Genomic DNA, 24114 nt, shown 5'->3' on the forward strand with positions numbered 1-24114 from the left:
CAAAGTGACCACCTAAACCGACTTGACCAGACGGACTTGGAAGCCATAAAACTAAAAAACAACCTAACAAACTCGACTGGCACAGTTGCAACAAGTTAGTGATGCGAAAGTGAAACGAAACGAAGCGAATGCAAAGGCAGGTAAAACAGAGTCGAGTCGAGGAAAAGCCAGAGAGCCAGAAATCCCAATTAAAAAGAAAAGCGAAAATGTGCATGGAAAATCGAGTGCGAAGCGAGGAGGCAGCGATAACTAAATGCGTTCAATGCACTTCGATGGGGCGTGCCATATCGACAGGGGCTTGAAGTCTTGCCTTAGTTTTGGCTTCAACTGTGACTATGACTCTGACTCATGGCTCAAACACTTGGCTTTGTGTGCCTTGTGCAAAGCAACACGAATAAAAAGGGTATAGACGCATTTTTGTACAAGTGCGGAAATCGTGGGTGTAGCTAGCCCATAGGAAAACGAAACTCAACAAAGCCGAAGCTCTGGAAGTCGGTGATTAATGCGAAATTGTGCAGTGTTACAAGACCTACGAAGAGAAAGAGCATACGAGCGATCAAAACAAGCTTATGAGGTGTAAAAAAAGATGAGGAAACTTAGGGTATACATATAGGAACTAAAAATATATACAAGCTTATTTTTAGCCACACCATATACCATTGAAAATCTTGGCCATAAAGTGAGTCAAAACTGTGCAATACCCACAGTTCCACCCACCGTAAGAGCGCCCACTTTCCATCCACAATGCACAACATTCCACCTCAATACGAAGAATGCAGTGGAGCTTGCCAAATTAACATATAAAGCTCATTTTTATCAATGGAGTCGAGTCTCTCCTTCGCCCAGAACACACCCCGAAAGAGCAACAAAAGAAATACCAATGCCGGATAATTGCAGAGGTTTGTGGGGCGATGCTGGAAATAACTCAAAAAGTCAAGCAAAAATGTCAACAACTTCAGCCGGTTGGCTAAAGTTCGATTTTGGCTCACCACCCAATGACATTTAAGCCAAGTGCTTCAACCAATTCAATGGAAGTTCACTTTGGTGTGGTTAGAACAAGATATTGCCTATAATATGAATTTAGTTAAGTGGTTCGTGGACAAAAAGTGGTTCGACCTTCGGGTTTAAATTCCTTTATCGCAGGCAAAGACATCACAAAGTATCAGATGTCAAGTAAAAAACATGGTTTATTAGACATTAAGTTTGCGTATCCGATTACGTTTAACATTGAAACCATTGATAAGTACATGTTTCTACATGTACAGAAAACATAAAACATTAAATCAAAAAGTTCAAAAAAATGGAAAGAGTATATTATAGATCCGTTGGATTAATGAGATGACCTTGAACTTGGTGTTGAGATGGTGCGCTGCGATGACAAATCCCACCGTTGGTCAAAAAATTGTACATACCTGAAAAGAAACAAAAGAAAACCACATGAAAAATACATTTTGCTACATAAACTAATTTGAATGTTGCACTACAAACGAAAATAAAAGCAGTCATAAAAAGATAAACAAAGGCAAATTTAATTATCTTAACAGGCGTGAAATTAACATCAAGAGAAGACCCGCTGTTTCAGGTTCTTGAGGTGTGGTCAACATAAAAGCGAAAGAGATAAAAGCTTGAACGAAACAAAGCAAGGTCATGGAAGACGGGGATGCACTTGGGAAAAGAAAAGTTAAAAACTGAACTAGTTTTCAGAGGTCATTTGGTTTAAACGTTAAGATAAAGTCGTAGGTAAAGGGAATTAGGTGAGTTTGCTAGCTTTTTTAATGTAGTTACATTATATATAAATAAGTTGTTAGTTTCTTAAATCAAATGGGATATACAGAATTACCTAATTCATAAGCCAGTCACTTATAAGACCTAATAACTTTTGTATCACTCCACCATGGACTATCTGAACCACATGATACATATCCATCAACAATCAATCAGCTCTTGTAATGGAGCCAACCCATTTTTTTATCCAATATAGCGCCACACCGGGCTAACCAACGTTGGGCAATCTAACCGCATCTCCGCCAGCTGTTGTTGCTGTAACAAATGCAGCCGCAATGGACCACCTTAACTACATATAATTGCTGTTCCAATAACCCCTAACCCAGAGGCTCAAAGCACACAAGAGCGGCAGCAAATTGTGACTCGTGCCAACCCAAACAACCAGATATATTAAACTGTCAAACAAAATCATAAATAAGCCAGCCAAATAGTGAAAACACACCCACTCTGCCTGGCAAACACACCTGGACATGGGATGCAGCACGGGAAAATTGCAGAGAAAATGCACAGCAGTGAAAATAGTCAGATGGGGGTAATACAAGAGGGACCTCTGCATATGACTGCATATTAAAGTGTTGCCCCTCAACCTACGCGACCCAAAATGTTGCTGCTGGCCCCAGTCAACCAACGACCAACAACCACAAAACAACATCCACACAGGCAACCAAGCCAAGAAATGCGTTCGTTGCTGTTTTTGGTAATAAACGAAGCGTTAAACAAATTGCATTACAACAATCCAACTACCACCAACATAGAAAACACATTTTGTTTCTTTCTGATTTGTTGTTTGCCATATGCAAAGCGTCATAAATGAGGTTGCCTGTTGCTGTTGTTACTGGTTACTTGTTGCTGCCTTGGGCGTAATTACATCTCAAGCCAAAAATGGTCAAACGAGCGAGAAAATTATCACATATGAAGCCAGCATTGTTGTTGTGGCGGCAGAAATTAAATGCAAATTTTGCCTGATAAAGAAATATGTTTAGTATGTATGGTTACAATCAAAAATTTCATAATACGGAAATGTTAATTTATTCGCTTGTCTAAGCGATGGAAATTAAATGGGCTTTCGAAGATATGACATTTGATAGGCAATTTGAATATTTTTGGTGGGCCAATTAATGATTGGAAATTTTTGTTAACGTCTTTTATGTTTGTGGGGCATGGGCATGAATTTCCCTTTTCCCATTTTGACTTGCATCAACCACTCCTCGAAATCCCTCACATGTGTATGCACGACCACAATGGGTGGAAAAACATGTTCCAGCTACAGAAATTATAGCAAATGCCATGGACAGCTAATTCAAACACACATAAATCAATGAACGCCAAAGTCGAAGGCAACCCAGAAATCAGGAAGGTAAAAATGAGTAAATTGCACAGCAATAATGGAAAATAATAATAGATCATTGGAGCAAACAGCAGAATACGAACACGCCTTGGCGGTGGATACACATTTAATCATGTGAATAAATTAAAATAGGAAATTCGGGTTTTAAAACCGAGAGAACTAACGGATTTCAAATCAAGTGTTAGCGGGGAATTAAAGTAATTATATCAAAACGATATTCATTTAAATAATTACGACCCTTTAAAGCTTATGTCTTGTTCACTTGACCTTAACCATAAACCTTTCAAATTAATTAAAGTATACAATGTAAATTAGCTGTAAGTAAATAAAGCCACAATAAAAAGAATTATAGACAGCTAACGACTAATTTAAGCGGCTATAAAGCCAGATTTTTATATGCATGCGAAGCTAACCATTAATCCATGGAACTAAACTATGATCTGCGATGAAATCCACCAGTGAAAATGGCTTATAAGTGCAATCAGCAAGCCTTAAACAGCTAAAAAATGACATTGAAATTGCACAAGACAGCACTAAATGGACACATTAGTCCATTAGCTGGCGAGTCCAGTTGGTGGCGTTAGCGTGTGCCCCACAAAGGTGTGTCCGCCCCACCAGGTGTGCGTGTCGCCTTAGTTGCTTTGGCTTGCGTACAGTATGGTACAAGTAAGTACTTGTGTCTGATTGAAGGTTACAGCTATGAGATACGCCATTAAGCCAACAGACTGCATCTGTACAGAATCACAATTTGGGTTGGTGACTTCATTGTGTGACTCCGACTTCGCTCGGGTTCAATGAACCGCGGAGCCTCTTAAACGCCCACAACTTTTGCGAGGGAGTTGGCCCGCTCTATCCAGAGGAATACGAACATGTTGCCAAGTCGCCGAGTTCAAAGCGAAGCAGCCAGCAGCTGTCAACAGATGCGACAGATAAGCCAAATGGAAACCGAAAACCCAGAGTGTGGAGCCTCATAATTTTCGCTAGCTGATCTCGAGCAAGAAATCTACAATTGCGGAAAGAAAAGAAGGCAATAAGTGTGTTCGGGATACACGTGTGCCAATAATAGACTGTTCTTAACGCTATAAACCTCTGCTATAAAGACATCTTACATTTTCGCCCAAGAACTACTCATAAATCTGTGGGGTTACAGCCATAAATCTACGAGGAATCATGTTTTAAGTGCAACCACGATATGCAATTTGTCATATGGCTAGCATTGGACTTATCAATGGTTTACCAAGAAGAGAAGAGGAAAATGCAGATACAGGTGCAATGTACAGGGAAACGAATCGAACAAGTTGATCCGCCGCCGACCGGATGATGCCTCGTTTTCGTTTCTGTTTTTGTTTTTCGATGGCATTTATCTTGACCCGAAGGCAACGCGAAGTTTTCATGGCTCATGGCTCGAATATTGCGAGCGTCGAACTGTAAAGTTATGAAGAAGAAACTGAAGCTGGTCGGGAGCGGAAGCTTGCGTTTAAGGTTATGGGCACAGGGCCAACATCAAATGATGCCACAACTCACCAGGTACTAGACATCTTTACTTATGGGCACGTCTCTCCAAGCTTTGGAAGTATTCTATTACTTTCAACGGGTAAGCTTTACGAAGATCCTCCATTAGCACTGCGTCCATAACGCTGCAGCCCTTCCAGGTGACAAACAGAAAGAGAAAACCGAGCACCTGGAAACTGTTGTGCACCTTATCCAGCTCCAGGCCGCGGCTCAATCCAAAGGGTGTCTTGCGCTCTGGCATTCTCCACCCCCGACCCTTTCCTGCGAGCTGGACCTGACTGCGCCTAGGCCGCGGGGTAGTGTTTGCATTGTTTCGTACCAAGCCCTCGTACCGCTCCGCCGGTGGTGACATCGGCTCTTCCTTTATGTCCACCTTGGGTGGCTGAGATAGAGCCCGCTCCCGTTGGTCTGCGAGAAGCATGGCCAACTCCTTGTTTGCCACTGTAAGGCTTTTGCGCTTTACCGATGACTGGCTGGATTTTGTTTTCTTTTCTGGCGGCTTGCTGAGTGGCTTGGGGAAGTTCCAGTTGCTCTGCTGCTGGCTAAGATTGCCGTGTATCTGTGCCGGTAAAACCGATTTATCTTAGAGGATTTATTTTCTTGCACGAGGAGATCAAACCATTGCTAAATGGACAACTGTGACTTAGAACTTAAAGTGATTTCATAAGTGGCAACAACTTAAAGCTTTTACAATGCTTATTAACTTATTAGCTGTTCCCAGTAGTTTTGGTTTGATTTCCTGAATACAAATTCAGATTTCTTACGTGCTGAGGCTCTGAATCAATGGAATCATTAATAGGTGACTGGAATCTCTGTACAGAACTCTGTCGGCGAGTTTTTTTGGTCTCTGGCTGTGCTGGGTTGTTGGTCCCAATATTAGTGCTGACGCTTTTCGGCATTAGATCGTTGAGTTTGGCCACCCGCTTTTCGGCATCCCACTTGCGAGCCGCTTCTTTTATAGTGTCCAGGGAAGCTGTCTCAGGGACTGGTTTTGTTTCTTCGGACGAAGTAGATGATGAGCTACTGGATCTAGATCTGGATCTGGAGGATCCTGACGAGGACGAGCTGCCTGATGATGCCGATGATGAGTTGGACGAGGAGCTATCCGAATCTTCATCTTGGGAGTCCTCCTCAGCTTCATTGTTTTGCGACACAGACGGGCCTATCTGTGGTGCATCCTCCAGAAAAAGAGCTAGGGGCTTAGGTGACATTGGGATGCTCTGTTTGGGTGTGCAGGCCCGTTGGAAATCCAGAGATGTGGCCCCAAGTGTCTCCTCATCGCTGGAGTCGCTCAAGTTTAGAACTCTGAATTGACCATGGTGGCCGGGAATACTGGCCGTCTTTTTAGTCGATGGTGTTTCCAGAGGTTTTTTGTTAAAGGTCTCCATGTGACCATTTCCAGAACGGCTAGAGCTGGCTAGCTCCTTAAATGCTTTGGCTGAGTTTTTATTATTTTGTTTGGGGACAGGTGAGCGGCCAACTTTCCCCTTTCCTTTGGGCTTCTTGTTCGATTCTTCAGCACTCACTGTGGATGAAGTGTTTTCCTGCTTTTCCTTCGATTTTTTCTTTGATTTTGAGGATTTCTTGGGACTCTGGTCAACCAGAGACACAGCGCTGGTGCTGGGACTGGGCGGCAAGTCCTTCTTCAGTGTCGCCATGGCGTTCTCCTTCAGCCTGTTGAGCTCCGTCTCGAAGTCGCAGAGGAGCCGCATGGCGTTGCCGACGTTTTCCATCGGCTCCCAGGAGATTTCCTCGTCCGGGAAACCCACCCATTTCACCAGCACCTGGGGACGCCCATGGTGGAAGCGCTTTCCGACAATTTTCTCCACAACAAATTCTTGGGTCGGGTCGTTGACCTGGTGAGGATTAGATCGGGTTCGTTGAACTCCACGAGAGATCTTGCTCAAAGACATCTTGCTCGGGTCGGGACAACGTTTGGAGTTGGAGCTGTTCGAATTTCGTTCGGCAAATGAGACCGACGCCGAAAAAAAGAGCGAAAAATAACCTCGCTGGTGCTGCCAACTCGCTATGAATGGCGCTAGGGATGGCAAAGCTTTTGGTATTTTTTCCTAATACTTTTCTCTTTGATCGCTGCATTTTTATACAAATTCTTTTTAATGAAAGCCTAAATTAATTTGTTTTTAAAAATAAAAAAATATTTTACTTATAAAGGAATTTCCACAAACTTATCAAGTTTGTTTTTGGCAACTACAGCAGCTACGCGTTTGGCAGCCCTGGTTATAATAAAACTCTGTTATAAGCTTTAATGCACAATTATTTAACTTTTATTTGTATTAAACAATAGGATTAAAGAATTTTCAATTCTTATTTGGGCTTATGCTGTTCCTGGCTCCGCTGGAAGAGCTCTGCCTCGAAATCCGCCACCAGCGTCATGCAATTGGCCAAGTTCTCCAGGGGCTCCCAAGTGGACTCCTCCTCGGTAAAGCCCTCCCATTTGGCCAGATACTGGGGTCGTCCGCGCAGAAAGCGTTTGCCAATGAACTTTTCCACCACAAAGTTCTTGGACTTATCAGTGCCACCCGAACTGGGTTTCCTGGAACCTTCGCCACTGGGCATGATTTGCGATTTGAGCCAATTAAGAATTACAACTAAAACAGCGCTGCCAATTTGGACCAGTTGCAACCAGGGATGCAAAGTCAAATTGAAGAATATTTATTTATTAAAGAAAACCAAGCTGTTAAATCCAAATTGTTTGTACTTGCGGCCCAGCCGTTAAAAATAATTTTTGCCTAAATCTTTTCCACCCCACAGACCTCTATTTTTTCAGTTCCGAGGGCTTTGGTTTTGACATAAGGTCGTTTCCTTGTGCTTCGTCGTAGCATGCTGTCCGTTAAAAACCAGTAGAGAAAAGGATAATCGCATTATTGAAACGAGTGCAACACCTTTATTGTTTAAACAATTTGAAAGATTCAGCTTTCTTATCGATATTCCATTGTATTCTTGATCGAAGCATACGATGTCCACGTGGTTTTGATTTATGCAAAAGACCATCCCTAAGAAAGGGAACTGCCAACTGATTTTTCAAAAAGGGAGCCGGAAGAAAAGCAATTGAAGTAGTTTTTGAGGTTAATCTAAAAGTTTCAAAGGAATTCCATGGAATTTAACAGATTTTTGGATTGGAAACGCAGGCGGTTTTGCAAGGAACTTGATCTCGGAAAAACTGTCGCAAAATCGAAAACCAGTGGACTGGCCGAAGTATGTTAGCAATGCCTATTAACTATTTGAGAAATTGCTCTTTTTTAAAGCTGACCATTATATAAAATGCCGCTGGCCAGTCGGTTGTTGCACCTGTTTTTTGTTTTGGTTTACCAGACACCAAAATAAAACCCGTTTTGAAGTCGAGTGCAGTTAACCTGAGCGGAAATAATGTTGAGCACCGTGTGGAAATGCGAATGTATTTTAATTGGCCATTGGCAAAATCTGCGCTTTTCTTTTCAGGCCACAAAAATCGCACATTGTCTATGTAAATTCGCTTTCCACTGCCATAATGTTCGACTCGAGTTGGACAACAATGTCATTGGCATGTTTCCCATCATTACGGCGCACAGAAATGCCAATTTACATGAGTATGTAAACTAGCAATTATTTCCACAGAGTCTGCATCTGGCCAAGAGATTTATTCATCGAAATAAAGCCAAAGAAATGCGTCACGTTCGGCCGGCCAGTTGGAAAAAGTAACGGCTGTGTGACAATTCGAATTCGAAAAAAGTGCGCAGTTTCGGACTAGACTCAAAATCTGATTCAAAATACAGTCTTACTTCCATAAAATGAACTAACCGTAATGTATAAGAAATGAGTCCAAATACTTCAAATACGTTTTATGAAGATTATGAATTTTGAACACATCTTTGGTGAAATTGTGGTCATACGAGTCGTATATTGTTTTAAATTTATAAAAAATTGTGACTTGTAAAATTAAAAATATTAAAGTATTCTGTTGCTTGGTAGATACATTAATACAAATATGTTTTATTTCATTGCAGTTATATAAATGGATCTTTAAAAGCAAACCATTATAACGATGTTATAGAAGTTCAAAGTTCAACAAAGGTTTAGAAATCGTGTAAGTGATACATATTATTTATATTATTTCAAATGAATATAGTACATATATGTATATTTATATAATTTCGTTGCAGTTGTCGAAGTTAGACTTCAAAATCAACCACTTATGGTAATGTCATGAAAAATCAAAGACCTCAATTGGTCTACAAATCGTGATAATAGTGATAAAACATAAAATCCATTTTCAATAAGTTTCGTTGCTTTTTCAGAAAATTCGAGCTTCGTAGAAGTGGGACTGTAAGAGTCAGCCAACCTGTTGCCATTATTATTGTTATGATCTCGAGCGCAAAACTGGTGCCGCAACTTTGCCATGCGCACATGTACAAACTCGTACATTTCTTTCACTTTCTTTCGGCACAACGGCAGTGGCGGCGAATTTATTTTAATTCGATAGAGTTAACAACTCGGTACATGTACATGGCGGAATAAAAGTGAAAACCCGCGACAATCCAACAACAAGGGCAGCTGGAAGGGTCTTTCTGGGGCTTTCAAAGTCAAGCGGCAATGGGTTTACTTTCGTTTTCATCGCGATATTACAAAATATCCAAAGCGACATGCAGACATGTGTATATCTTCAGTATTTAGTCTTTAATTTGCATAGTGGAACGCCAAGTAACTCGAAACTTGTTTTCCCATTCTGCTTTTGGCTCAAAAACACGCGCGACAAAAATGTTTCTGCATACAAAAATGCTGCTAGTCGATTTCCATAAGTTGTATTTCTTGATTTCAGCTATGAAATGATTTAAGTCAATATATATATATAGGAGTATAGTATATATGTGGGCCCATAGAAATGATGCGGTGTGATCATCGTTTCATTAGCAAGTTAATTTTATTAACGTTGCTTTTGTCTCTCGGCTTTTGCTGGCTTTTTTTTAAGACCCCAAAAAGATTCCGTCTCGGATTGCGCATCCATGGGCCAGTAGAAAGGTTGGGTATTGATATCTTATGCAACAGATTTAGTTTTAATTTGTTTGTTTGTTATTTTCTTCAGGCCTTTGTTACTTGTTTGTTCGGCTCTGCTGCTGATTAATTCGAAATTGTGTATTCGTGGTAATTGTGTAAATATTATGTCAAGTTTACGTGACACTGTCACAAGTTCAATGACACTGTTTCTGGCTGAAAATCACTTAAGGTAAACGGAATTCTGGGTTAAGAACTCTTTTTACCATCGGTTTCCTTTAACTTTCGAACAGTTAACCCCATATTTAAACAGGCCTTCGAGGCGACTAAAGTCTTATTGACATTTTACTGACATTTTAACACGCTTCAGGGGAGAAATAAAAAATAAAATCAAGTCAATCCAGGAGCACACACAAAAAATACTTGTTTATTTCAACTGGTTATATATTTAAGATATAAAAATTCAGGTATTATTAAAGAATAATAAGATGGTGAATTCGGTTGTAAAATTGTAAAAATAATTTTAAATTCTCATTGTTGCATCAGGGGTTCAATCATAGGTTCCAAAAAAGTTCACAAATTTTGTAAAATTAAATCCTATAACGCTTTTTTCTGTGCACCCATAAAAAGGTTGCCGAAAAAGGCCAAAACCGTCGACATTTGCCAGTCAAATACTGAATACCCCCCAGGGCACCAAAATCAACTGCAGGTGCAACCAAATTTGTGTCTGCCAGTTGATCAACTACTTATTTGTTAGACACTTTTTTTTGTCAGCTAAAAAGTGTTTATTTAATCACGGCTGTCATCTGCTAACTCTCCGGAAGTTTTAGACGTGTTTTTGTTTTTATACGAACTTTATTACCGAGCATCCGTTTCTTTTTTCGTGACAATTCACTCGCAGTTGGTTTTAATTTTGAGATTATAATTTTGAACACGCATTTAGTGTCGTCGTTCTTTGGATTCAGACCTTCAGAGAGTTCCGGCTTGTAAAAGACACCGATCTCACGGCTTGAAGACGCCGCTACCATCGAGATTATTTAGCATGCAGTGATTCAGAGAGGCATTTTGGGGATTCCGAGATATTGTGCCCGAAGAATATGACTTAAATTAAGTTTTGTTTTGTCTTGTGCGGCACAAGACATCATAAAATACAAAAATCATATGTAAAACTCACTCACCTTGTGCAAAGCAGCCGCAGATGGTGACGAAGAAAAAGAAGCTGCGGCCGAGAAGCAGCGACGCCGACTGCGACTGCGACGTCGACCGAGACATTTTCGTTACTCCTCCAAAAAAAACCTTATCCGAAATGTTGCTGGTTTTTTGTGTAATATTATTAAACTTTTTGTTTTATGCCTCGAGCGTTTTGTAAATTATCGTTAAATTATTTGCTGTCCAGTATTATTTGCATTTTTGTTGCTGCTGCGTATACGTTTTATTGATGGCTTAGCTGGCGAATTTAGTCAAGAGCGAGAAATTGTTTTTGGGAGGACGGGTCAGACGGGTTTGGGTTTCTTCTGAAAGGTATTCCAAAACATTTTGCGTCGTTTCGGAGTTACCGTTAAAATGTAATTAATAATAATGCGATTTCTTTCTCTTTCAGTCTCTTTCGGTGGATTCTACCTGACGAAAAAGTTCAAGGCTAAAACGCCAACGGTGCGTATGATCGATAACTAGAATTGTGTGTGAGTAGGCTAAGTTCTCTATATGGTTAATGACATTGGACTGTTCTGAGGTTTGGGTAACTAATAAGCAATTATAATAGGGGATCTGCCAAATTAATAATAAAAAAAGACCTTTAAAAAATCCTACACCGATCATAGATTGTTAACCTAAAGCCATATCTATTATATTTCTCAGAAATACTGAATTCATAATAAATAGAAGCCGATTTAAAATGCTAATTGAAGCAATGATTCTAAAAAACGAAATCAAAGAATCAGTCTTTGGGGATTCCCATTCTAAAGAAAGACTACCTATACCTTGTTATTTATTTCTTTTCTTCCAAATTAGTCTCTGATTATTTTTTCAAACACCTTAAATTGATTTTTTAATTTATTTACTCCTTAATGGCATTTATTTCGCGTTGATTTTCGGCAACGTTTCTTTCGGTTTTTTACTTGTCCAGCACGCGAGCCAAAAAACTCTCAATAAATTTTCACTTGTTGCTCGAGCACTCTGTCAAAAAAATAATGGCAACATTCACCTTGAATCTGTCTTTGCTATATAAACACGAAAGCATATAATATATCTTGGATCTCTGGAGGTTTGCTTTTTTGTTTGTATTCGGTTTTTTTTCTTTTTCTTGCAATTATTTATGCGATTTTTTTTATCTTTAATTAGTTTGTTTTCTATTCGAAAGGAAAAACTTCTGGTAAATATCGCATTTTATCAGCCAACGACCTTGGCTTGCGTAAGGCCAATTAAATAATTAATAATTCTTAATTAAGTCTTTGAATGGACTTCACTGCACAGTTCTTATGCATTTATGGCAGTTTCTAATTGGAGGCCAGCCGGGGGGTAAAGCTTTATGTTAATTCCACGCTCGAGAATCTCAATGCTATCTAATATTGTGTTAAATGGAGGTCCATCGAATGGTCGGGGCCTGGGAAATCGAGTCCAAGTCCGGTGGTCAGGCACAGTGGGACCTCCGTTAATTGTTGCATGTATGCAAAAACTAGCTTTCGATGCAAAGTGAAATTTTCCTTGGTTATAATCAACGATTCGTTTTTTACAGGGAGGTGTGGAGGCGGAGGAGGCGTGGTCACTTTTTATGACGCGTCGAGACAACGGTAATGTCAAAACTACGCTCTTTGCATACGTAAAATCCAACGAAAATCCCGAATAGCGATAACCGAAGACCGAAATTCAAATTGAAACCCGCTTGTCAGCAAATCTTCCGACGCACTTGCTCCGCCGCGAAAGAGACGGGGATAACCAGAGCGATAGAGACGGGAATAGAGTGGCACGGCTCACTTACATATCACCCACTGGACGATATTGTTTTGATTTCGGTTACAATTGAAAAGACATTCACTTGGCCAAATGATCACTGGACGGCGACCGGCGGCAACAACCGAACTAAGACGCGCTTCGAATCGAACTGAAGACTGGCTGCCAGGCGGCCAAGAGAAGAGCCAAGCCAGCGAAGTGGCTAAAACACGTTTTGGCCAAGACAAGTGCAGAGAGCCAGCCGCTCCGGAAGAGAGTCTGCGAGCGCGTGGCAGCTGTTGTCGTCTATTCGGCCAAGAAATGAGCAGCAGAGTTGGTTTCAAGCCATGGAATCAGTGGTTCCCTTTTGGTTAAACCAACTGAATTATTTGAAAAATAAACCAATCCTCTTATAAATATTGAAAATAGAGGCATTGTAGATTTTGAAAAATAATTTTTATAATGCCCAAAGAAAATGTGTTCTGTATGATCGGTTTGGAATATTGAAATAAATGCAAGACTCTTTAAATGTTTTAAAGTTAATGTCTTTAAGATTTGTTAGGAAATAGTCGCAGATATTTTTAGGATCTGAATTATATTTAAGTATATTCCGAATTTTTATTTAAAGGACAAGGTATTCAAAAGATGTTAAACTCAGTAAAAAATTACTTTCATTATACATCAACATTAACAAATCAATTACATGTTATCCATTTCTAATAAAAAGGTTTAACTTATTTGACTAAAAACTATTAAACAAGGCCTTTGTTTATTGTCGACCTCAAAATTACATGCTGCAACCTATGTAAAAATAATTTGTATACATCATGTAGTGCTGCTTTATACAACAATCCAAAAGCTTATCAAGTATAACTGAAAACTTAGTCAAGACCTGAACATCTAGCCAAGCAAAAGCTGTGTTGGAAAGCTAATGGCACGTTTTATTTCAAAATTTAATTTATTTTTAAAATTCATAAAATATTTTTAAGAGTAACAAGTCAAAAAAACTAATCAAAAAGTTTAAAAAGTTAAAAACAATGACTAAAAACTAAATGTTTTAGATATAATACATCAAAACTCTGTAACTAATTTATATTTAGAGAATAGTTCTTAAAAAAGGCTGTGCAAAAATGTAAAAAAAATGTAAATCTTTTAAAAAACCTTTTTTATTTTTAGGCTTAACCAAGTTATCCAACTAGGAAAACTTCAAAGTTAATTTGCGCCAACTAGGGATGAACAAATTAGGTCGATATTCCCTCATCATATGTCACGGCCCAAATCGTGTGGTTTAACCCACTTTAAGTCAAATCTCGAGCAGGGCAAATAAATTACAAAGCCAAATAGCCCGGCGGAGAGAGGACGGAATTCAGAATCCTTTGATTGACGATAGATGGTCCCTGTTCCCCAGAAAAGCTTTCCCCTCGAAGGGAGGTTCCCAGCAAAGATTCACATGCGACTAAGAATGGAAATGGCGATGGAGCAGGGGTAAAAGCGCCTGCAGGGCATCGATTGCATGGGCCAACGCTGCGGATGCGTGATATAAGCCCAACACGGCGACTGCAGATATGCAAATGATGTGATACGATGTGATATGATGGGATGTGACAGCGACAACTGTTCAGCTAGTTGGGCGAGTATGTAATCGCATGGAGGCGATGCTCTCATCTTTCCGAGAGCTCCAACTGTCCACCTGTAGCTCCAAAAAAGAAAAGTAAGCAATCTGCCAAGCGCCTTCTGTTTGTTCTGTCTGCTGGTTTTGATATTTTTTAATCTATTCGCAGATCCCAGCAGCTGTCACTGACAAGACAATGCGATTTTCACGCAATTTCTCAACTTTCCAGATTGTGGCGAATGTAAGGGATTTCTTTGTTTTGTCATTATTATGTCAGTTATCCGCTGCTCTTATCAAATCCCCTTTTGTTCCTGACTACCAAACGCATTTATTTCATTTTACTTTCGACTGAATTATTAATATGTGCCTTCGACCTTGCTGTGCTTGGAATTTCTCTCGAGTTTTTTGGCAACTCTACCCCTTTTTGTTTTATTTATTATTTCTGGAGTCAGCTCTGAGCTGTGAGCTGTGAGCTCTGAACTCTGGCATTTCCCCAAATGAAAGAAATATTAAAACCGCAGCACTTCAGTCGAGTGGAAAAATGATAGTTTAGTGCAGCAGCCTCACGCATTTCATATTTTTTGAGGTTTAATTTCCTAAGCTTTTTCTTTATTCCTGTTTTAAATGCAGGAAACCTGTGCATGACTTTTCTAAGTATGCAATCATGGAGCTTGGGTTTGTAACCAGGACTGCGAATAATAGTTATGAAATTAAAAAAGCTGTAAAGAAATATATTTTTTTCGATAAAAGTGTCTAAATTTTAAACAATAAAAACTTTAAAATGCATGATATTTGTGTACATAATGTGGTATATCAAATGAAATGTGTTGCTCCTTCAGTTTTTTTTATATTTAACGTGGTTTAGGGGAATTGGATTTTTCAGTTAAATTATGAAATAACTTTATTCCTGATTTGTTAGCAGAAATAAAAATTAAAATTATATATATAAATGATTTTAAAAAAATTTATAAAATTCATTTTCTTAAAAAAATTATAACCTCATACTTCCCTTTCGTTCTTTAAACATCAGATAGATTTAACCAGTGAACTTTTTTGATTCCCCTTTATATTCAAGAACATAAACCACAAACTATGAATCTATTGTGCCCGGGTTATGCATATTACAATGGCTCGTTAACATGTCGATAATACGTGATGCGCCCGGAAAACACATGTGACCCCTTAAAATGTCATAACTCGAAATCCTGGTAGATGTTTGTGAACGGAAAAGCGTAGAGATATGGAGATGGAGAGTTTCCCAGAAGGCAGGCCACAGACACGTACTTAAGACACAATTCAGTCGGCGATTTGTCATTATTTTGCATGCAACCGACCGGAAACGGAAGCGAAAACAAAAGCTCCCAGAGTGGCTCAACTTTGTCCAATTGCAACTTGGTTGTTGGTTCATAAGTTCGCCAGAGTTTCTGCGAAGTTCTGTTTGTCGGGGTCCAGCGCAATTCTAGAGTTTTTGAGCAATGCAGCTGACGGCGGTGAAAACCCATAAAAGGCAGGCAACCGCCCACATTCTTAACCCACTGATGCCCGCTGATAAATGAGCAACCCATGATTTAGCCAAAGTTGTGAGCGAAATTTCTGCTGTTTGTCTTCTACATTTTGGCAACAATGTCGGGACAGCTGCCAATTCTAGAGTAAGCAAGAAAATGAGGGCAATTGTTGCTGTTCCACTCCACTGCGACTTTGACATTCGAAATCCTCGAAAAAAGTGGGAGGTCAAAGGGCACTTGGTCAGTCATATGTCTTATATTTGCTTTTCGTCTTGCGGGTCACGATGAACTGTCTTTTTTCGTGTTTTCTAAAAATATAAGGGCACTAAAGAGGAAGTATCTTAAAGATAGCGAGTTTTTTAAACGTTAAGTACGCAAATTATTGGATTGTATAAACCAGCACTAAAGAAAGAAATCAGTATAAATTAATATATATATTATAAAATTCTTTAGAATTTCTTTTTGCAAAAGAATTTCTTAGCAAAAAGGTGCCAATTCAAAAAATCGAGCTGCAATCTTAAAGGAAAACTCAAAGTTCGAATGTTTTATTTAATTACGAAAATGGCAAACACAATCGTGCGATCTCAAAGGAATTGTTTTCAGCTGCTAGTCAAATGCTTCTATCGCTCTCAACTCCATAACATGCTCAACCCGTCCTATAATCCCATGGAGAATTTTCATCAGCTGCCCCTATGATGGAATTGCTCCACTGACTATGGCTAATTTGATTGAAAAGGGTTCATCTTCACTTTTCCTCACAATTCCCCAAAAAAACACCACCATCATCATCCCACGCAATCAACGAAACGAAAAAGAGATTTATTTTATCAGGACTCAAAGTTCGCCATTTGGACGCCTTTCGCTTTTTGGCCCAAAAAAAGAGAAGTTGTCAAGTCTGACCAGCGATTTGGCCCGATACAAGAACTAAAATTGAAATGGAAATTAATTAGACAAGTGCCGCTTTTGGACACTTGCGATGTTCTGAGCTGGATAAACAAGGAATTTGATTAGACATCATAAATGGTTTAATGACTTTGTGAATTATAAATATAATAAATTGGAATTTGTCCTTTGTTTAAGCTGAGTATAAATGAATAAATCTTAATGCGAAAAGGAGATATTTAAGGCATAAATAAAGCTGGAGGGGCAAACTTGTTATTAAATTAAACAAGATATTTTCAAGAAAGTCAAAGAAATCATTAACATATTTGTAACACATCCTAAGGGTGATTTAAAACCTTTTGTCCTGTTAACAGGTGTCAGCTGTTTTTTGAACAAAACTAAAAAGAGCTCAAAGACCTTGTAGTTATAAATTAAATAAATCTGAATTTTTCACCTACTTAAGGCTTTTGTATATTTAAATTTGATGCAGAAACAAAGCTTTTTCAGAATATTGTATTTAATTTACCAAGAAACGTTTATAAAAATCAAAGAAACCATTGACATATTCGTAACACATCTTATGGGATATTTTGACCTCTTAACAGGTGTCAGCTGTTTTTCGTCATGGAGAAGATAAAAGAGACCTTTTTATATTTAAATTTAATGCAGAAACAAAGAAATTTCAGAATATTGTATTTAATTTACCGCGAAACGTCTGTCAAAATCAAAGCAACCATTAACATATTCCAAACACATCTGAGGTGTTGTTCAAAACCTTTTGACCTTTAACGCGTTGAAGACAAAGGGAGGCCAAAAAAAGGATTCTCGTTGGCTTTTGGCAGCTTTATGGAAATTCCTGGGCCCGTCTTTGTTCTGTCTATTGAGAAAAGCATAAATCGGGGGACCAGTTTAATCTTTGCGGCTGTCCCATTCAGTTAAGCGTTCGAATGTGACAACTTGGGCGAATGTCCTTTTTACTATTTGCTCAGCCGGGAAAAGGACTCGTGACTTTCGACGGGTTGAGTGGCCCAGTGGTAGCACTTTTGGCCAAATTCAAACACGCGTGGGCTGTTTGGTTTATTTTACGCCCCCAAAAATAGGTTTATTTTCATCCCCCTCGAACGATTTTGGTGTCAGTTTTCAAGTGCGGATAATGACTTTCCATCGATATGTGTTACTGGGTCTGTCGAGAGCATTTCATTTGAATACTTTGTGCGCTGGCAGGGAAACCCAAACCGATAGCTGTTTAATTGTCGACTTCTCAAATGCCGCACTCTCGTGCAAGTTAATTAAATTCTAGCTCGCTGTGCCGCACGGGGCGTATGCTTAATGTCAAGGCAAGCCCAAATGCCAGGTGCTCCTCCTCCTGCCTTCTCTTACCTCATTTCTTCGCCTAATAATGACGTCTCCAGCATGGAGCAGGGTGTCGAATTTTAGAAGTTTGTCCTGCTTCCCCGGCAATTAGCTGGCAAAAATCACTGCCAGGCTGAAGGAGGAGAAAGCTCTAGGATTACACTTGGTGGTGGCCAACGGAGCGTGGGTGGCTCCTGTGGCATTTCCCAAACCGCCAACAGTGATTGCCATTGCCCCCAAAAGGAGCTTAAAGTCGGTCTCCCAGGGGGATGGTGAGTGTGGATTTAGAGGGTGGATGTGGTGGCTGGTGCTCCTCCAGAATGGTCTGCCTCTTGACCATAAAGTTGTAAATGCTTGAACTAGACTCACATCCAAGGTTAAGTGGGGTGTTTGGAGGAGGTATGACCAGGTCCAGTGACCAGTAATATACGAACCAGAAGAGGACCTAGAAGCTGCTGGCACGCTTGTATAATTTCAAGTTAATATATAAATCAGCAGGTAGTGATTTGCCAGTTGGTTTGGCTTTTCGGCTGTTGGGTCGTAAAATTTGTTTAGTTTAATTTTTTTTGGGTATATTTAAACACATCTATAGCGAAATATAGCCTTTTCTTTAATGAACCTATAAATTAGCAGTTCAATTTATATCCCATCCATTAACATAAATCGTTCTTCGCATTAAGCTGAATATTTCGTTTATTGATTACTGCTTTTTGATTTGTGATTGATGATGGGTCTATGGTATATAAAATGCCATTGGCATTGTTTGCTAAAACATTGAATCTATATTATTATTTAGTTTCTTATTTTGTTTCTAAAATATTTACTTTCTTCTCAACATTTTACCTAAGACTATTCCTGGAGATTAAGTTTATTTTTTAGCAGTCTTATATTTCTTTTAGGGACCCTAATCATTATAAGCGATATTAGAAAAAATCAAAAATAATCGTTACTTGTAAGTTGCTCAGAAATAATCATTGTATCGATGTAGAAAGTAGGGTAAATAATTCAACAAATATTTTCCTACCAATACTTAAGTATCTTGTCTATTAGAGGATTAAGTGGTATTAAATCGGAAATCAAAATAAATCTGATATATAAAGGACAGCTATATATAGTCCGTAATGCATTATTTATTTTAATTAGGCCACTGACAACATCTAAGGCTGTCATTAACACATTACCCACTTCTTTATTGTCGCTAAAATATTTACTTTCTTATCAACTATTTACTTAAGTCCATTCCAAGAACCAAAGTTTGTTTTTGAGAAGTTTCATGGTTCTATCAGGGACCGTAGTCATTATAAGCGATACTAGAAAAAATCAAAAATAATCGTTTTCCAAGTTGTAATATGTATTGTTCAGAAATAATCATTGTATCGATGTAGAAAGCAGGATAAGTAGTTCAACCAATTTTTGCTTACCAATACTTAAGTATCTTGTCCATTAGACGATTAAGTGGTATTAAATCGGAAATCAGATTAAATCAGATTCGTTATGGACAGCTAAATATAGTCCGAAACGCATTATTTATTTTAATTAAGCCACTGACAACATCTAAGACTGTCATTAACATATTACCCACTTCTTTTATGTCGCTAAAATACTTACTTTTTTCTCAACTATTTACTTAGGTCTATTCCTAGGGCTTAAGTTTATTTTTGTTATTATTATTATTTTTATTTCTTTCAGGAACCGTAATAATTATAAGCGATATTAGAAATAATCATTGTATCGATGTAGAAAGTAGGGTAAGTAGTTCAACCAATATTTGCTTACCAATACTTAAGTACCTTGTCCATTAGACGATTAAGTGGTATTAAATCGGAAATCAGATTAAATCAGATTCGTTATGGACAGCTAAATATAGTCCGAAACGCATTATTTATTTTAATTAAGCCACTGACAACATCTAAGACTGTCATTAACATATTACCCACTTCTTTTATGTCGCTAAAATACTTACTTTTTTCTCAACTATTTACTTAGGTCTATTCCTAGGGCTTAAGTTTATTTTTGTTATTATTATTATTTTTATTTCTTTCAGGAACCGTAATAATTATAAGCGATATTAGAAATAATCATTGTATCGATGTAGAAAGTAGGGTAAGTAGTTCAACTAATATTTGCTTACCAATACTTAAGTATCTTGTTTATTAGACGACTAAGTGGTATTAAATCGGAAATCAGATTAAATCAGATTTGTTATGGACAGCTAAATATAGTCCGAAACGCATTATTTATTTTAATTAAGCCACTGACAACATCTAAGGCTGTCATTAACATATTACCCACTCAATGAACCTTTTATGCTTATTATTTGTATCCTATTAGGCATTTAAAATGCAGGGGCAGATGTGTGGGCTGTGCGGTGAACCTGGAGGTCATAACGCCTTGGATCCAGACTATGCCGTCAGCGTCGCCGAGGAAAATTCGAGCCTTCTGGCGACAAAACGCCCACGCATAAACATATATGTATATATATGTATATTGGAGGTACGTGCAGGGAGGTGGAAAATTCGGGTGGAAAATCGTGTGAGTGGCCCCAAAGTGCCCTCATGCTTATTGAGTGCCAATTTTTATGCCCCTTAGATGTGTGTATACGAGTGTGCCTGCGTAGATTAGTACTATGCCAAGCCAATTTACGATTAGCGAAGACCATCCTTCGTCACCCCGATGGCCTCATCCATTTTCCGGGGCCCCACATTTCCCTGGAAAACCCCGCTTATCACACAAGGAAGGACTTGCTTTGCACCTTGAGGACTTTGTGTTTACATATGCGACTGAAATCGTTTTATTTATTTACCACGCCAATGCTTCTCCGTTTCCCCATATCCCCTATACCATTTTCCATTTCCCCTGCCCAAGAACCCACCCACCCATATATCTTATAAGGCGGTTCTGTTCTGTTATTATTGTTATTGCCATTGCCGTGTTTGTCTTGGGCTTTGTTTTTATTCGGTTCCTCATTACGACTCGGCATTTGTTTTTGTGGGTTTGAAGTGTCAGGAAACTTGGCGCTTGTCTAAGTTAAATTAATATTAATGGCCGTTTGGCCAGAAACTGTTGAATTAAACACATTATGGTCGTTTAATTGACAAAGGCAATAAAATTTTGTCACAGAACTGGACAAATTTCAGGTCAACAAAATGAAATATTAATAGTAAATGGGTCGATAGATTACAAGAAATATAAATAGGTGCCTAAATGAGGACAATTAGTTATAAATAAACATAGCATTTAAGGCCAGACAAACTGTGTACTATATATGATATATATATGATAAATTAAGCCAGAAACAAAAGCTAATAATTAATTTAAATACAGCCCAGGCCAAAGTATTAAAACTTTCAGCCATAATACCCGCACAAGTCCTCGACGCATAAATATATTGTAGCTAAATGCATTAATTTTCGGAAATCAAAGCGTAGATTAATTATAACCAAATGCATTTATTTTCAGAAACTGCATTTGCATTAAATTCTTTTTACCACCCGATTATACTTTTTTGAAATGGAAAAAAGTTGAAATTCAAAAGTTATAATACATGCACATGTTTAAATGAAAATAAAGTAGTTTACTTCTTTTGTATTTTTTGTATAAGGCATGTTAGTAGAAATAGTATAAAAATCAGGCCATTTCGAAAAAAACGCATTAGCATAAAATATAAAATATCCCATTCAAACTGTAAACAATTTTGCAATCAATTTGCATTCAAATTTTATTAGTTTATTGTGGTCTATTGACATGGTATAGGATATGACTGTATTAAAAATGCTTTATTATTTATTTGGTGTTAGGTTCTGAATTAGAACATTTATAACCAAATGACTATTTATTTCTAAGGAAAACCATGTGAGATTATTATCGGTGATAATATCGTTTATAAACTTAGTCCCCAGAGAAACATGTGAAGAACTGTTTATGCAAAAGGTAGGAGATAATTAAAAGCCACTGAGAACTTTTATCTTTCGGATCTACATTTTAACTTATTTACTTAAATTGCCGACTACAATGGTACTTGATCCAAAGTCTCTTACAATAATTCTTGTTTTTGGAATATTATGTATATTCAAATGAAGTTAAATTTATATGTTATATTAAATGACACTTGTACAAATACTTTTAGAATTACATTGCATATGAATGTTAATTTAACCATAAGTTATTTAAAGTTTTTAATAGGCTAGCAGTCAAACAAAAAACTTTTCTTCAGCTGTGGGACCATCATCATTTTTTCATAAGCATGTGCTCTTAAAGTTTGCTGCTGGCATCACCACTCCGGAGTTTTTACCAGTAACTGCTAATTAGACCACAAATAAACCGTAAAACTCCGATAGAAACGAAACCAAAATTAAATTTCCGCTAGACCAAATTTAAAAATAACAAAATAATCGTCAGAAATTGAGCAAAAAATGGCTTGAAATCCGAAACCTAAGACCTGAAGGGAGGAGGGAAAAACAGAAAATAAAGTCAAGATGCCGAGAGGAAGATGAGGAGGACCAGCCGCAGAAGGGCGACAAACACTTTGGACAGTTAATAAAGCCGGGATAAGCACTCGACTTGGCTTGATGACAACTTGACGTGGTCGCTGAAATGCCGCAATGAGCACCCGAAGCCGGTTTATTAAAAATGAGCAGCGAAAAGATGGGAAAATAAATATGTATAGGAGTGTGGCGCTGCTCTTGGTTTGGTTGCCAGGACATGCAAAAGGAGTCGCAGTCGCAGGATTGTGGATTCAGGACTCCAGATTCCAGATTCCGTAAGGCAAATCCTCGGCACGTAGCTGCCAGATCAACGCACGCCTGACGCGCTCGACATTTTCATGAGTTAATTTAATTTCTGTATCTGTCGAATCTGTGGCAAGTCCCCCAGGCCAGAGAAAATACAAAAAAGAAAAGGCTTCCAGTAAATAATGCCGCAAATGTGAGTCCGATTTAAGCTGATTGACGTGATGGCACATTTCAATGACACTTTCGCCCACAAAATCATCTCCGAAATGGCCGGAAATTGATTCTGGATACGAGATGAAAAGTTAATGCGACTTCTTGTGAGAGGTTTAAGCATCCTATCAACTTTGACAGACATCATCACCAGACACAAGTATCTATTATGAGTTCATAAGTTCAAAGGTCCCGTCTAATGAGCCATTAAAGGGTTCATGTTCAGTGATTTAAGCCGGGGTGAAAATAAATTACCACTGGTGATTTTAATTTTTTTTTAAATTCTGTGATCGGTTCTTGAAAATATCAAACAAAAACTCTACGTATATACAAAGCCTCTACAATTAACAAACCTTGGAACTTAATTTGTTAAGCAATTGGTCCCTAATATTATGGAACTAAAAACTGACTTAGCTTAGAACTAATTGAAATGCTTCGAAAACAATTTTTGCATTTAAAATTAATTTATATATATTATATAATAAATATTTAGCTGTCTAAAGGGAACGTCTACTAAAAATATGGTAAATATGTGTGTTACGTTAATTAAAATACAAATTATTCACCTTTAAAGATAACCTTTAAAGATAATCATATCAAGTATCATTAAAGTAAAATAATAACAGAAAAAACTTACCTTTCATTATTCATCATGGGTTAAATAAAGAAATAAAGGTATTTTAAGAATAAAAGAGCTACAAATAAATCAAACAAAAGGTAAAAAAGGCTCAAGAGTCACAAAAAGCACTAATCATATCTCGATTTTAGATCAATCTAGAACCCTAAAAATGCTTCAAAGGGTTTCGGCAATGGTTTTTTTTATACGGCAGGCAAATCGAACGACTGTTTCAGGATTTTACAAGCGGAAAAAAGGACCCCAAAAATGGTCTAGCAATTTGTTTGAAGTGAATAAGATTAAGTTGTGACTCCGATTTCACCTTTTTGGGCCTGCGGCCAAACCAATTAATCTCCCCGAAAAGTGTCCCACGCAGAACCCAAGAACCGCAGGGAGTTTTCCAAACCAATCCAATTCAATCCGCTTTTCCTTTTCCCAGGTCACGACCGGCCTGCTTTTCTGTTGTTGTTGCGGTGGTGAAAGTTTTCCTCTAGTGCTCCTTAAAGTTGTCTTTTGTTATTTAATTCCCCATAAATTTTCATCTCTTGTTCGCAGCCATCTGGTTTTTCAGGATTTTCACTGACATTTGCCACGCACATAGACAGATAGAAACAAAGTTTTTAACGCACAATTTACATTTATTT

The 24114-nt window shown here is 38.2% G+C and overlaps 3 protein-coding genes across 7 annotated transcripts in view; all 3 read right to left on the bottom strand.

Annotated features, from left to right (window-relative positions):
• LOC108009713 (enolase-phosphatase E1) overlaps positions 1-12749 on the bottom strand; it is a 38756-nt gene extending 26007 nt beyond the window's left edge. For 2 of the 5 annotated variants that reach the window (XM_017074274.4, XM_017074270.4), the window contains exons 1-2: positions 12612-12749; positions 10813-11148 (exon numbers count right to left, since the gene is read on the bottom strand). In XM_017074274.4, coding sequence (XP_016929763.2) covers positions 10813-10906 — 94 coding nt within the window. In that variant the 5' untranslated portion in view covers positions 10907-11148; positions 12612-12749. The remainder of the gene's footprint in view (positions 1-10812; positions 11149-12611) is intronic. The other 3 variants (XM_017074271.4, XM_065863736.2, XM_065863738.2) reach the window with 3 other exon arrangements.
• rhi (rhino) lies at positions 1170-6644 on the bottom strand. The gene is made up of 3 exons (XM_065863739.2): positions 5410-6644; positions 4658-5204; positions 1170-1412 (listed from the first exon to the last, which is right to left on the bottom strand). The coding sequence occupies exons 1-2, from the start codon at positions 6556-6558 to the stop codon at positions 4674-4676; spliced, it is 1680 nt and encodes a 559-aa protein (XP_065719811.2). The 5' UTR covers positions 6559-6644; the 3' UTR covers positions 1170-1412; positions 4658-4673.
• Positions 6908-7335, bottom strand: Oxp (Oxpecker). The gene has a single exon (XM_017071891.4). The coding sequence runs from the start codon at positions 7220-7222 to the stop codon at positions 6971-6973; it is 252 nt and encodes an 83-aa protein (XP_016927380.3). The 5' UTR covers positions 7223-7335; the 3' UTR covers positions 6908-6970.
• Positions 12750-24114: the final 11365 nt, after the last annotated feature.

The sequence above is a fragment of the Drosophila suzukii genome, chromosome 2R, assembly GCF_043229965.1.
Source record: "Drosophila suzukii chromosome 2R, CBGP_Dsuzu_IsoJpt1.0, whole genome shotgun sequence".
Classification (NCBI taxonomy): domain Eukaryota; kingdom Metazoa; phylum Arthropoda; class Insecta; order Diptera; family Drosophilidae; genus Drosophila; species Drosophila suzukii.

Bases quoted from the DNA above. Each gene is read 5' to 3' on its own strand.
- Oxp (XM_017071891.4), bottom strand. From the start codon at position 7,222: ATGCCCAGTGGCGAAGGTTCCAGGAAACCCAGTTCGGGTGGCACTGAT.
- rhi (XM_065863739.2), bottom strand. From the start codon at position 6,558: ATGTCTTTGAGCAAGATCTCTCGTGGAGTTCAACGAACCCGATCTAAT. The intron at 5,205-5,409 runs GTAAGAAATCTG...TTACCGGCACAG, and splicing joins TTGATTCAGAGCCTCAGCAC to ATACACGGCAATCTTAGCCA.